The 15338-nt window shown below is 48.8% G+C and overlaps 1 protein-coding gene across 3 annotated transcripts in view; it reads right to left on the bottom strand.

Moving 5' to 3' along the window:
- The window catches only part of COL27A1 (collagen type XXVII alpha 1 chain), a 171599-nt gene that overhangs the window by 46830 nt on the left and 109431 nt on the right, over nucleotides 1–15338 (bottom strand). For all 3 annotated transcript variants that reach the window (XM_068155646.1, XM_068155645.1, XM_068155647.1), the window contains 6 exons: nucleotides 13638–13691; nucleotides 4240–4293; nucleotides 3287–3331; nucleotides 3072–3116; nucleotides 2433–2486; nucleotides 1575–1628 (listed from right to left, as the gene is read on the bottom strand). In XM_068155646.1, coding sequence (XP_068011747.1) covers nucleotides 1575–1628; nucleotides 2433–2486; nucleotides 3072–3116; nucleotides 3287–3331; nucleotides 4240–4293; nucleotides 13638–13691 — 306 coding nt within the window. The remainder of the gene's footprint in view (nucleotides 1–1574; nucleotides 1629–2432; nucleotides 2487–3071; nucleotides 3117–3286; nucleotides 3332–4239; nucleotides 4294–13637; nucleotides 13692–15338) is intronic.

Below are 15338 nucleotides of genomic sequence, written 5' to 3'. Positions count from 1 at the left end.
TTATCTGTCCAAGCACAGACCCCAGTGGAGGGGTTTGGCATCCTTAAAAAGAGCAAAAAAATGAGCTGGAAAACTATGGGAGGTAAGATAGAACGACAGAAGAATGAGAGAATGACCTTGCAAACTGTTCTCACTCAGTGTCCAGCTGCCATGTGCAGCCTTGAGCTGAAGGGGTCAGGTTCATTTGCTATCTTTAGTACCAAGATCTGTTGGGAGCTTTAATCTGTGTACATTTTCTGCTACCTCTGCATAAGGAATGAGAGTTTGTACCACAAGGCCAAAGATGGGACAGCAAAGCTTGTCTTTAAAGGATTTGAGTGGTTTATTTACTTATGGTATTTGCTTTCCGGACAACAATCTCCCTTCTCTTTACAGCTGGGAATAAAGGGAAAAATAGAGCACATAGTCAAGGGAGCACTCTGCTGCCCAGGGAATAAAGCCAGCTCCTGGCTTGCTGAAATGGATTCAGGGAGAGGAGGGGGAGCAGGATGTGAGTTGGGTTTATGAACAAATGGTCAAATCACGCAATGAGAAAATGGAAGCTCCAATGAAAGCAAAAATCCTGCTTTGGTTTCCCCAGAGGTGCCAATGCAAGGAGAGGCTCCTGGAAGAGTCACAGAGTTGAATAAAGCTCTGTACTTTCTTGGTTGGCAGCATGCAGAGTGGGTTGGTAGCAGTTTTCCAGCTCCCCAGTGTGGTTTACCACGCTGAGAGCTCGCTCCATCCCATCTAGCAGCCATGAGAATGGAAACTTTCCTGACTCACTGTGCCCTTTGCAGAAGACTGCATTCAAAGCCACCTTTGCTGCTGCTTTCACAGCCCAGTGAAACATCACTTCCACATTACAGCTCAGGACCCATGGAAAGAAGCTACCCAAGGAGAACTGTTACACCTGGGATAAACAGCCAAAGCTACAACACTTCAAGGGGAAGGACATCAAGCCAAGCCTGCAGATGAGTCAGGAGGAAACCACAGAGGCATCTCCTGCACTCCATCAGGGCACAGTTTGGCAGCTGCTGCTCCTTTGGTTGTGGTGTGTTTGTGCCACTGCTTCATGGCAACGGCAGCCCGAAAGCACAGTCAGCAGCAAAGGTGTTTCTCTGAGTTTTCTCTGTTGGCTGGAGTGGCTTATGATGGGCCTGTCCTGGCAATCCAGGAGGGCTGACATAAGAGGGTCTCATCAACAATGGCATCAGGGTGGGGGAGGGACCAGTTTTCAGTCCGAATTGGTTGTCGGTCTGTTTCAACACCCTGGAGCAGTAAGGTGTCCCTGCTGTGGTCCTAGAGCCATGCCTGGGACATGCTTCTCAGTGTGATCAGCTTTGAGATGTTTCTCTTGCTGTGAAGATGAGTCTGCACAGCTACCAGCTGGGTGTCTTTGGTGTGTGATGGAAATGATGCTCAGATTTCTGATTTCCAGTTTTCTTTGGCAGTTAATTTTCGGGCTTGAGGGGAATGCTTTGTGCTCATGTCCCCAGGTGTGGAAGGATGTGCCTCTGGCTCCTGTACTCCTCCCTCAGTCCTGCCACTGGTGATGCAAGCGGAAAACAAATAGGAACAAAGATCAGACCTACCTTATGCCCAATTTCTCCCAAAGGCCCAGGTGGCCCCTGTGGTCCTTGTGGACCCTGAAAAACAGAGACACAAGGCTCTTTTCATTACAGATGTTTTCATTTGTGAGGGGCCATCACTTTCATGGTCTGTAAGATAAAACACCAGTTCCTCCCATGTCACAGTAGAGTTATGCAGTGTGCAAGAGAAGGTTGGTGAGATGGAGAGGCCAGCAGTGGGTGTGCTGAGGCACCTCACCAGGCAAACAGCTCTGAAGGGTCTTCATCTTTCTGGCTCCTGTCTAAAACAACTGCAGCTGGCAACCTGACAATGCCTGTTATACCCTCTGCCTTCAAAGTCCAGCTCATTCCCCAAGACACAGACAGCAGAAGATGACCTCTCTTTCTGCTTTGGTGGTGCTGTTGGTCCTACTTGAGGTCTGTGTCTTCACTTGCCACCTCCCAGTGCCTCCCCCCAAAGCTGAGGGTTTGGTTCTGACACTATCAGCCTCCCATCCAGTACCCCTTCTGCTATACCTACCAGCCCAGTCTAACCCCTTCTGTTACATCTGACTCTCTCCCAGACCCAGCCTTGATCTTCTTTTCTTCTCCCTCCCTTCCCTTCCCTTCTGAAATCCAGCCCAGGCTGTATCCTACACGCTCCCTGGCTGATCCACAGCTCTCTTTTGCTTTCCATGGGTCTGACCTTGTCTTCCCTCATGCCTCCTAGGAGTCTAGCCAAGTCTTTCACATCTCTGACCACACTGGAGCTGGCAAGGACAGAGAAGCTGGGATGGGAATAAGTGGTGGGGAAGAGACAGACAATGAAATGAAGTATCTGTGTAAGGAGCATAGATGAAGGGAGAGTGATAAGACACTTGCCGGGTCGCCTGGAGGCCCTTTTGCTCCTGGAGGTCCAGAAGGTCCTTGGATACCCTGAAAAGATTAAAAATACCAAGTTCAGCTCCACCTCCCTAGAAATCCTTCCTGCCTCTCAGCAGTAACATGCATCTCATGAAATGCTCCAGTAAAAGGAGTGGAGAGGGGGCCCTGTAAGTGAGACACCAGTCTCAAGCTGTGCCAGGGGAGGTTTAGGCTGGATGTTAAGAAGAAGTTCTTCACAAAAACAGAGATTGGCCATGGGGATGTGCTGCCCAGGGAGGTGGTGGAGTCTCCATCACTGGAGGTGTTTAAGAAGAGACTGGATGAGGTACTTGGTGCCATGGTTTAGTTGATTAGATGGTGTTGGGTGATAGGTTGGACTTGATAATCTCAAAGGTATTTTCCAACCTGGTTAATTCTATTCTATTCTATTCTATTCTATTCTATTCTATTCTATTCTATTCTATTCTATTCTATTCTATTCTATTCTATTCTATTCTATTCTATTCTATTCTATTCTATTCTATTCTATTCTATTCTATTCTATTCTATTCTATTCTATTCATTCCTCCTGGAGCAGGACTCAAAACTTACAGACTTGAGTGGGGTTATGAGAAGAAGCACAAGGGATGTACTCACCGGGAAGCCACGTGCTCCTGTCTCCCCAGTCTCGCCCATCTTCCCCTGTGAACACACAGTTACAGCAATCAGCAGCAGGGAATGTGCTGACACACCTGCAAGGCCTGAGCCAGCAGAAGCTGCAGTTCCCTGGGCACTGTGTCCCTGTGGGTACCCCCATGGGGGACTGACACCATGCCAGGTGTGGCATGCACCGGCTCTCACAGAGGACATACCTGCAGCCCGTTTGGCCCCTGCTTGCCTGGCTCCCCTGGTCGACCCTGCAAAGGAAGAAAACAAAGACATGGTGGCATGAGCAAAAACTTGATGTTCTTCTGCCTCAGCACATCTGCTCTTGCATTTTTGTGCATCAAATATCCCCTCCAGTTCCCTGCAGTGTTTGAGATGCCAAATGCCCAGCATCCTGCCCTGAGGAAAACGCCAACCAGCAGAGAGCATGGGCAATGGGCTGCATGACCCAAAGCTTTTGGAGCAAAGGCTGTCAGGGCATGAAATCAGGGAGATTCTCCACCCAAATTCCATTCACAGGGCCATGTGTACCATGCAGGGGATGGAGTCTGTGATGTTCAATGGTAGGAAACTGGTTCAGCTCTGCCACACTATTCTTACATCAGGCTGCTGCCAAAGAGAGACACTCTCCCATGGACTCATCTCAGAGCAGGCTCACCCTGGGTGAGGGTCTGCTTGGGTAGGGTATTTGCCTCTGGCTCTCTTTGTACCAGGCTTCTGTTGCCCTGCATTTTTACCCTATCCTGATATAATTAACATGAAGTACATCAGAACAGTTACCTCTTTCCCCAGGCAAAATATTTCACCAGTCATGTTAAATTGCTCTGATTTTCATGTTACATTCAGCCCTCTCAGTCAAGCACACTCACTGTCAGTTAAGCTACTCCCTTTTCCTGCAAGGGACTCTCTTATTTTAACAGAGGTCCTTTTATATTTGTGGGCTGTCTCTGTATTCAGGGACTCAGAACCCAGCCCTGATGCCCACACTGGACAGATTTTACTGTGCTTGCACAAAAGACTCATCCCTGCTGGCTGATCCTCATGGAGCAATTGAACATCCCCTGATCCTAGAGAAGAACATGACCTTGATCCTGCTCAGAGCATTTCACAACACAGCTAAGAGCAGCCTTGACCAAGCTGGCCATCCCCTGGCACTCACCTTGACACCTCGTGGCCCTGGCTCACCTACTGGTCCATCAGGCCCTCTGGCACCCTGGAAGAAGGCAAACATAAGAACACAGGTTGTATGTCTCACTGGAAAATACAGCAGCCACCCTGGCTTTGGCCATCAGCAAAGCTCATGAGATCAGTCCTGGCTGAGCCAACCCATACCTGGTTGGGTTGAGCACAGCAGCTTGGAGCCCAGGACTCAAAAGAGCCTTTCTGCATTTTGTTGCTTCATTTCTCACCATCACCAGCATGCAGAACCAAAATACCTTTTATTCCTGTTAAACCAACTGCCAGCCACAAACCAGAGGAGAGGAGCAGAAACCAGGTAACAGTTACACAACAGTGTTGCAACACACAGACTTGCAGCTCCAGCCCTACTGTTAGCAAAACTCTTCCTTCCTAGAAGCCCTGCTTTGCCAGCTGCCCCTGCCCTTCACTCTCAGCACACTGCTGTCTTATGGCCACTATTAGGGCAATAAAGCTACAAAATACAGAAAGGCACACCAAGCCCCACCTCCTCCAGGGTACCTTCACAACTGTTTTGGGCCCCAAGCTGCTCCCCAAGAGCAGGGCTTGTTTGCTGGCAGCTGAGCCGCAAGCCTCCAGCTCCAGTTACCTGCTATTCAAAGAGCTGGCTGCTGCTAAGGACCAGGCAGGTGCTCATGCATATGCAAGATGTACTCTGGGAGAAGAGCAGCCCTGACTGCCTGCTTTGGCATGTCTGGTCCCATGCCCAGCATCTGCTCCTGGGTGTGCGTGCAGCAGGAACCAGCAGCTCAGGAGGTGCATGGGACATGGCAAATGCTCATGGCACGTTCATGAGTTCAGGTGAGGAGCCACCCTGCTCAAATGGAACAGTTCTCCTTGTGATTCCAGAGGGCTCTAAGTGAGGAGAACCCTGGGAAGCAAGGATTGCTGGGATCTAGCTCCCAGGCTAACTTCAGAAGAGCTGAGCACAGCCCTCTGTGCTGTTTGAACCCCCAAAACCAGTGGGAGACACCGACAGAGAGTAAACAGAGCCACGGGCAGGGAAAAGAAGAGAGTGAACCGAAAAAGCTTTATCGAGAGACTCTATTAACACGTGTCGTGTTCCTGATCAGGCTATGAGCACAGTTGGGACTCTCAGGCGCTACTGCAATATAAATAACAAATAAAAACACAGAGCAGTGCTAGAATGTAGTGGTGAGAGGAATCCTGAGAGCTGGCCAGTGCGGAAAGAGAGAAAACAGGAGCCAGCGCGCTTCGTCGGGATGCAAACCCAGTGCCAAAAGTAATAACAGGGCTGGGGAGCCAATGCGTTAGAAAAGCAACTCCAGTGTGACAGGCAGAGAGAGAGAGAGAGAGAGACTCACAAAGAGCAGCAGTGTAACAGCAGAAGATGTGTGGGAGACTCAGCCAAATTGTTACAGCAGGCAAACATTGTCAATGTAAAATAATGCAAAAGCTTCTACTGTGCTTGGCAAAGCCCTGCGCCGCTGAGCCTGCCAGAGACCCAGCAGCCAAGCGCCTGCACTGTGGGGCAGTAAGACACAGCTCTGAAGAGTGCTCAGCCTGCTCTCCAGGACAGATGGACAGGGAAGGGCTGTGCAGCAGATGGGCACACCACAACCAAATGGGGTGTTTCGCAGGTTGGTGCTCTGCTGCACTGATGTGAGGGCAGCTCTCGCCAGCCCTGGGACGCCAAGCGCCCTGCTGATGTGGGCCCTGAGATCAGAGAGCAGCAAGGATAAAAAATTTTATTAGTCCATGTCCCTGTAAACCTCAAAGCACAATGACATAAACCAGAAGGTCATTTAAAAGCAGGACTACTGGCAGCCCAAGTCAGACAGAGCTGGAAGCTTGGAGGCATCCAAGGAGCTGTCTGGGGTGACTGGGACACCCAGCGATCCAGCAAAATACACAGACCTGCTCTGGGATAGGTACTGGACTGCCCAAGGAGAAGGGAGATGGCAGTATGTGTATGGCACAGGCACACTGGCAAAACACCTTGCCACCCAGCTGCTCACCCTCCTCTTTGAGCAGCCACTCAGATACTTTGACCGATTACATCTTTGCTATTCAAGCTGAGGGAGTCAACTGCTTGTGAAGAGGATGTGTGTGCAGAGGGGAAGGATTCAGTAGCTCAGCCCTAGCACGTCAGACAGCAGGTATCAGAGACAAGTAGGACATGGAAACAATAGTGATGATCCAGGTTAGAGCTTTCCAGAACAGATGTGGCAGGAAAGGAAAGTGGAATGTGTCTAGCTCCTCCACACTCATCTTCTGTAGCCTGTTCTGCCCTGCTCATCCCCTGTGCCAGTGCCAGGCTGCTCTGAACTGGGTGGAGGCTGTTGGATGCCCGCAGCCCTCACTCAGCCCTGCAGCTAGAGCAGTGAAGGCTGTGGTTCTCTGGTCCAAGCTGGCAGAGCTGGCTGAGGACTTGTTTATGGTATCCTGGTTTCCTCCAGCAGAGCCCTGTCACCAGCATGGCAGAATCTGCCAGGCCAATCTCACTTCACAGCAGCCACCTGCCTAATCCCATCACGACACATCCCATCGGCATCTGACCTAAAGGAAGAGAAAGTGACCCTGTAGTTGCAAATGCATGCAGCAAGCTTCATCATCACCAGCCTCCTGGGCTGAAACCCAGGATAAAGGCTTCCCCTAATATGCTCTGACAGGAAAGGCTACTTTTAGTCAATTAGTTGAATCTTTAAAACTCTCTTTTACTGACAACGCTGGTTAGAGACGAGTGAGCAAGGGCCTGGCAGCTCTCCAGGGTGCATCCCTTGCCAAATGCTGCAAGGCACAGCATGGTGCCTTTCCCCTGCAGACCTGGTATCCTGGCCTTGCAGGCAGGGCTCAGCACAGCTCCCCGGGCTCCCCTTGGACCCTCAGCACTTCAAAGTTCAGTGAACAGCCAGGCATGCTACCCTGAGAGCAAGGCAGAGGGACCAGGGTGAGCATAGAACCATGGAAGCATAGAATCGTCTTGGCTGGAAAGGACCTAAAGGTTCATTGAGTCCAATTGTTAACCCAGCACTGCCGTGTCACCGCTGAACCGTGTCCCTCAGCACCACATCTATGTGGCCTTTAAACCCCTCCACCACTTCCCTGGGCAGCCTGTTCCAGAGCTTGACAATGCTTTTAGGAAAGTAATTGTTCCTGAAGTCCAACTTGAGCCTTCACTGATGCAACGTGAGGCTGTTTCCTCTTGTCCTCTCACTTATTTATTGGGAGAAGAGACCAATCCCTACCTTGCTCCAACCTCTTTTCAGGGAGTTTTGGAGAGAAAGTCTGGAGAAGAGAAGGCTCAAGGGAGACCTAACAACCTCAGATGCCTCAGCAGCTCCTCACAAGACTTGATCTCTAGAAAGGCATCTTGGGGAGTGTCCTCCTAAGGACATATGCAGCATGGACCCATCCTAAAGGCTGCAGTGAAAGGCATGGCTTTACCACTAGTGTCAGCATTTCTAGGAGACCTTGACACAGAGAAGGAAGCTTTTCTTTGCTCTGTGTCAGTATTTACACGGCAGCACACAGCTCAGGAAAGGTCCCCCTGGGCCAGGGCTGTGCAAACAGTGCAAGCTCCAAGCAGCTTTACAATGTAAACAGGAAAAAAAGGAAGTTTAAACGGAGACCTCTCAACTCCTTCACACAGAGGCAGCCAAGGCACAGAGTGATACAGGTTCATGGCTGGTGGAACACTGGAGAATCTTCTCCCCTGTTTCACCAAAAGCCAGGTGGATAGGAATATGCAGCTCAAATGCATTGCCCTGTCCATCTCAAAGCAGTTCACCCAAGGTTGTGCAGGGAGTCACAGCACAGGGACATGCCTAGGCAGTCCCACTGCAGCACATGAGCTACAAGACCAAGTGTCATCACTCACTGCTACCTAGATGAAGATATTCCTCTTCTGCTGTGTAGTCAGGCAAGAGGAGCCATATGGGTACTGCAAAGGAAATAAGGGCTCCAGTGCTCCAGCTGCAGTAAGCCATGCTTGTGCTGAGCTCCTGGATCTCAGCAGCAGCAAGATACTTGTGGCTGGCAGAGCCCAGCTGTTTTTAAGTTCTGATATCAATATCTTTTCTAGGCATATTTCTCATGGTCACCCCTTTGTGGCTCCCCACAGAGCTATCTAGGAGAAAGGAAGTGTTAAGTCCTTGCAAGTCTCACCTGCAGTCATGTTCTGCCCCCCGTAACCATGAGTTATTTTCAATGTAGGCTCCAGCAGTGGCAGCAAACAGGTCCCAGTGCCACACAAGGTCAAGAGCTTGTTTCCCTCAGAGACATGGAATACTGAGCAGCAGTATCAGCCATCCCAGAGCAAACAAAGTGCAATGATGTTGGCTAGATGTGAAGCACACCAGCTCAGTAGTGCAGGGCAATTCAGCTCCAGGCTTTGCAGAGCAGGTTTGCTGCTAGACCATGTGAGGTGACAGAGATACACCCTGATGCTAGAGCAGAGAACCTCCCTGCAGAACAGAACTGAATACTCAACAAGGTGTTTCCCCAAAACAGTGCTCTATTTCCCCCTGGTTAAACAGATATTCATAGCTGAAGAGGCACTAACCAGCTTCTGAAAGGCAGAAGCAGCAGCACAAACAAGTGGACAGTAGCTCCTTTTCAGAGATCCAAAGCTTCTTCCTTATTCCTTTATCCAAATATTGATATTCCACTATCACAGCCTGGCCAAATGAAAAGCAAGCAGATGCCTTGTCTGAAGCTGGCTGTAGATCTGTAGCTAACATTTCCTTAAACAATTCTAAAGCATCTCCAGCTGACTAGGAAGATCCCTGGGAGCAAAACAAGAGACCTCTCCTTTTTCTCCATGAACAACTTCTTGGCTGGGCCTGGAAGTAGCAACAGTTTTCAGGTTTGCTTAGATAATTCCACTTTATAAGCCCCAGACATTTACAAATCCCTGCAGCCAGCGGTGCTGTGGTACCTAGGGTCCGGGTGGCAGACACAGTGGTCCTCTCCTGCCCAAAGCAGCAGGGTGCTGGGACAGTTTAAGACCAAGCTGGAGGAGGCTCTGGCCAGCCTGATCTAGTGTGAGGTGTCCCTGCCCATGGCAGGGGGGTTGGAACTAGATGATCCTTGTGGTCCCTTCCAACCCTGACTGATTCTATGCTATGATTCTACTTCTTATCTCCTCTTGGCAGGCTTCACCTGGGCCAGAGTTAGTGAAAGAGCCTGCTGAAGCAATGGCATGGTGGAAAAGAGAAATATGCTTTGGGGGTTGAGAAACTCCTCTGAATCACCTGAGCCAGTACCCAGTGACAGGACAGAACATTGACAAACACCTTGGCTGGGAGAACGGGGCAAGCTCAGTCACTTCCCAGCAGGATTTGTGTTCTGAGTTCCAAAGGCATGGCTCCCTTTGATGTTTAACCTTTTGTGGAGATTCTCAGCCAATATCTGGGCTTTTTGGTATCACTACCCTCAACAAAGGATGCTGGAGGCCACACATTCTCCTGCTGTGAGGAGCTGATTACAGAAATGTGCTTTTATATTTAAGTGAGATAGGGTGAGGGACTTGCTGAATCAGCCAACTCCAAATTCAAACCTTAATTTGGTTAAGTAATTAGGCTGAAACATGTGCATAGCTGTCACTAGATGAATATTAAGGACATGTCTAAGAGCTACACCAAGCACAGATGAAGGGAAATCAGCCTGAGCTCACAGGTCCAAGTTTCTTGTCCTTAGGGAAAGAGGAGAAGGGAAATGACTTTTGTGGAAGACTCAGTATCAGTTTGATGGGCTAAACAAAGACCTGGGAAGGAACAGTGGCCTTGAAATGACTAAAAAGAAGGTTACCATTTTAAAAGACCTTTCTTTCTAACAGTTGTACTTATACCCTGACACTACAAAAGCTATCACAACATAAATGCAGACCCCAAAACGTCTCCATTGTTCTTCACAATCGAAACCACATTTGCCATTTACGTTTCCTTCAAAAGCAGAATTACTTTAATGAAGTCTCCACAAACACAGCTCATGGAATCCACAAACATCTGGTGGAGGCTGCCTTCATGTTTCCACTCTGAATTGAATTACATCCCTTTTGTAAGCTAGGACAGACAGAGGGTAATGTCTGAAATTACAATTGGGGGATCATTTCCCTATCCTGAGAAAACCAAGAGCCGGAATAGCAGGACAGACTAGGCAAACAAAGAACACTCTGTGCCTGGAATATCTTCTGAGAGCATGAAGGGAAGGAAAACGTGAGAGAGGGATATACAAACCAGAAATCCTACAGGCAGGAGAGCTGCTGGTCCTTACAATACCAACTTTCCCACATTGTATTCACTGAAATCTGTAGGATATCAGAGCAGCATCCAAGTTCCTCCTCTCTGCTGGGCATCTTAGAAAGAATGTCTGTCTGTCTGGCTGGCAAATTCTGTATGGATTGTATCACTGTGGAGCTCAAATGCACCAGATCTCCACCATTCCATGGTCCAGCAGTCAGTGTTGAGGGCAGGATCAGTGCAAGGCAACCAGCAGCAGATCAGATGCTTAGCATCCACTGACAGAGGCTTACCCCTCTCTGATACCAGTGTCCTTAGGGCAGGATCAAGACCTTAGGTGCACCCTATTCTCTGGGTGCTGCCTCCTGTTCTACCTCCACATTCTGCACCTCCTGGGTGACATTTAGAAGGGCTTTGCAGCCAGCTGGGATAGTGCTACTGCTGCATTTCTGTTTTCTAGGGCTGGGATGCCCTTTGATGTCTGGGTTTCCTCAGCAGAGGAATGTCCAGGGGCACAGAGTCTGCTGGACTCGACATCTGAAGAGGAAATGCAACCCAAGGCCATGAAGCTGAATGTCTCTGCCATGCAGTACATAGTTCTGAGGATGGACAGTGCTGGCAGCAGTTGGTGTCCTGCAGGAGTTCTCTTGAGGGTTTGGCATCCACTCTCTGGATCTAGCTACACCCAAAGGAAGGTTCCCTGCTGTGCTAGCCAACAACATCCTTAGGAGCTGAATCCAACTTTGCCCTTGGTTTTCCTTGTGTAATAATAGAAATTCCAGCTGGATGCATCCCTGTACAACCTGATCTAAGTGAACTTGCATTAGCAGGGACTAGACAATCTCCAGAGGCCACTTCCAACCCCAACCATGCTGGGATTCTGTGATTCCTGACAGTACAAGTGGAGTTGAAAACAGCCTGGTCAGATGTACTTTCCTTGTGCATTGAGGACTTTAGGCCAATGCAGATGTAAGAAGCTGAAGAACATTTCTGCAAGTGAATCTCATCCAAGCTGAGAGCCAAACACTGCAGCTGCACACGGCTGCCTGCTGCAAGGAGAGGCTTGGTGCCAGGGGATGTGGCTGGCATCCCTGGCTGGCATCTGGGAATAGGTAGTGCTGGGGCTCCTTCTCCATCACTGCACACATTAAAGGCAGTAGTAGAAATGTCTGATCCCCTGAGAGCACCCACCTCTCCAGTTGGCAGCCTGCATTCTTTCACAAGGTGTTTCCTGTTCAGCTCTGTGCTGTAGTTTTACCTTGAGATGTTTTTCCACTGTACATTCACAGCCTCCCATGAAAGGATGCCTCCAGCTTCTCATCTGTCATGGTCATGGATGTCCCAGGCAGCTCAGTTAATTGCTGCTATGTAGCACAGAGAAACCTTGCTCCCTAAGGGACCCTCTGAGAGTGGAGCTGGAGAACAAGATCCAAGGGCCTTCCCGCCGAGGAGAAGAGAGCCAAGGAAGCTGTTTTTTCCCCAGCCACAAGTTAAAAGCTGAGCCCTGATACGCATCTGCTGTTCTTGAATGTTACTAGTGTCGTTGTAGCTGTGCTTTTATGCTTAAAGCAGGCCCAGGGTACATAACTCTGTGGTTATAAAGCTTTCTAGTTGGTTATTCCATTTCCCTTTGCTGGTCTCAGCTACCTGAAGAGAGTATTAGCTCTGCTATAGAGAAACAAATGTGATCCTTGGCTGTCCTGAATTCCCCAGGCAGGAGTTGCAATAGAAGCAGAGTCTGGGGCTGGGTAAAATGTATAGTTTACTTCAGCCTGTGTCTTTGAAAATCAGGCATGGAAACAGATCTCATAAGATCCTTGGAGGGAGAAATGCAAAACATGTTGTTGTTGGGGCCTGCAGCAGAAGCCATGTGCACTCACTATTAAATCTTTGTAAAGAAGCTGGACAAGGGAAAACAACCCAAAGCAGGGATGCTCCTGCAATGAATGAAGAAGAAAGGTTGAGGAGCTCAGTGGGACATGGGTTGCATGTCACAGGCAGGAAAACAAGCAGCTTTGGCAGGTCTAGAGGTCACTCTGCTGTGGGCTGTCACCCCAATGGAGCAGGAAGAACCACACATGAAGTGACACAGAGTGCTAGTGAAACATGTATCCAGTGTACCATGTGCTTGGAGCACGGTCAGTGATGCTGGTTAGTGCCATTAACCAGTACCAGGCTGGGGGTCTGCTCTGTTCTGGCAGAGTGAGGGTTCACACATGCTTCACAGTGTGGTACTGTTTAGAAATGTAGAGCTAAAATCAAGACCTTGTGTTATGGGCTGGAAAAACCCATGGGGAGACAGAGGACATGCTTAGAATTTTATCTACTGACAGTGCAAACCACACCTTTCTCTACCAGAAGATGTTAATCCTGTGAGACTGAAAGGGAAGACATGAGGAGGCTGTCTGGCTCCTTGCCAGCTTTATTTCTGCCTTCTTCATCTCGATTCTTCTTCATGGTGTAACATTTCCTGCTTTATCTGCCTCTGGTTAAATCACAACACTTCACATCCCAGCTGCTCTCCACCCCTTGGCAGCAAAGACACTTCTATTGGTCTTCTACCTGCACCCTTTTTCCCAGCCCAGATACATCTTCAGATGATTAAACCCTCACCATCCTCACCAGAAGTGTCCACAACCACTGCTTTGACGTTGCAGGTAGCTGGGAAAGATGTGCTGGACCACTTCCAGGATAAACTCTATGCTGAGACCCCCTTCTGCCCATACACATCACTTGTTACGGTATCACAGTATCACTAAGGTTGGAAATGACCTCAAGGATCATGGAGTCCAACCTATCAACACAGACCCCATGACTAGACCATGGCACCAAGCCCCACGTCCAATCCCCTCTTGAACACCTCCAGGGACGGTGACTCCACCACCTCCCCGGGCAGCCCGTTCCAATGCCGAATGACTCGCTCGGTGAAGAACTTCCTCCTCACCTCGAGTCTAAACCTCCCCTGGCGCAGCTTGAGACTTGCATTTGCAGCCCTTGGAAGACTTGCTCTGGTGACCACAGCCTTTATACACAGCAGACACACGGCTGTGGAGGTGCTGCCCAACTGCTGCTCATCTTCACACCCCCAAAGCAACCCACCAGATGGCTTCCAATGGCCGAGACAGGAGAGAGATAAAAGCTTGTGGAAAGCACTTACCCTGCGGCCTTTCACCCCTCTAATCCCTGGTGCACCACGGACTCCTGTTGGACCCTGGAAGGGGAAAAAGGGAAAAAAATTGAAGATGGAGAAGGAAGAAGAAAGCAGCAGATGCCGAGAGGATCCCACAGGGGCCTCAGACACAGGCTCTTGACCAGCAGGTTGGTTCAAACAACTCCTGCCAAAGACATGACCTTCTCTGCAGATGCTCTATTTTTTTTTTAAACCTGCTGAATGCCTTTGGATTATGAACATTTAGGCCAAGGATCCTGGCTGTGGTTTGTGTGCTTAAATATCTGCAGCTTGTTGTCTGAGTGGTGTGAGCTGAAGAGGAACTGAACATCCAGAATTCCCTGCAAAGCTATTAAAAGCAGCTGTTGCTCAGTATCTGCACAAAAATAACAATAAGCAGGATCTGCTTTTCAGTTGTCCAGACACAAAATCAGACACCTCAGCTTAGGTATCCAAGTGTGACCTTTTCAGTCAAATACTGATTTTTATCTTCAAGTAACTGTTGCCCTGTTAGTGCTGGCAGAGATGCTGATTTCTTTTGGAGTCTTGGTGCTGTGGGTGATCCTGCTCTTACACTTACTGAAAGGTTTCAGGTTTACTTTTACATGGGTTTGTGCACACTTGAGGCATTAATGTACATACAGAAGATGCAGAAGAAAAGAAACCTGCTCTTTTTTTTTCCCCCTGTTTGCATGTTTCTCAGATTCAAAAATTAAAGGATATATTTAATTACCAGGACTCATTTCTGTGTTATGGCTTTTAAAACTTGTAGTTAAAGTTAGGTTCATTCTGCTGTCAGAAAATAAAACTTCAGATTGACAAGTTCCATTCTTACTCTCTCAAACATTCCACCTCAAGCTTTGCTATTTATGCATTTATCATTTTTACCAAGTGTCAGCCCTGCAAACTCTGCTAAGGATCAGAACAGTGTGGCCAGCAGGAGCAGGGAAGTCATTCTGCCCCTGTACTCAGCACTGGTGAGGCCACTCCTTGAGTCCTGTGTGCAGTTCTGGGCCTCTCAGTTTAGGAAAGATGTTGAGATGCTGGAAAGTGTCCAGAGAAGGACAACAAAGCTGGGGAGGGGTCTGGAGCACAGCCCTGTGAGGAGAGGCTGAGGGAGCTGGGGTTGCTTAGCCTGGACAAGAGGAGGCTCAGGGCAGACCTTCTTTCTCTCTACAACTGCCTGAAAGTAGGTTGTAGCCAGGTAGGGGTTGGTACCTTCTCCCAGGCAGCCAGCACCAGAACAAGAGGACACAGTATCAAGCTGTGCCAGGGGAAGTTTAAGCTGGGTATTAGGAAGAAGTTCTTCATAGGAAGAGAGATTGGCCATTGGAATGTGCTGCCCAGGGAGGTGGTGGAGTCACCATCACTGGAGGTGTTTAGGAGAGACTGGATGGGATGCTTGGTGCTATGGATTAGTTGATTAGATGGTGTTGGGTGATGGGTTGGACTCAGTGATCTCAAAGGTCTCTTCCAACCTGGTTAATTCTATTCTAATTCTATTTCTTTTCTATTTCTATTCTATTCTATTCTATTCTATTCTATTCTATTCTATTCTATTCTATTCTATTCTATTCTATTCTATTCTATTCTATTCTATTCTATTCTAAACTGGACTGTGATCTTCCTACTGCTTGCACCACAGCCACTACTAAAGATTTTGCTTTTGGAATGGAGGTATCTTTTGGC

This window comes from Melanerpes formicivorus, unplaced genomic scaffold (assembly GCF_026170545.1).
Source record: "Melanerpes formicivorus ecotype bairdi unplaced genomic scaffold, bMelFor1.0.p_v2 SCAF_33, whole genome shotgun sequence".
NCBI classification, from domain to species: Eukaryota; Metazoa; Chordata; class Aves; order Piciformes; family Picidae; genus Melanerpes; species Melanerpes formicivorus.
Note: the sequence above shows the minus strand (reverse complement) of the source record. Positions and strands in the feature narration are given on the sequence as shown.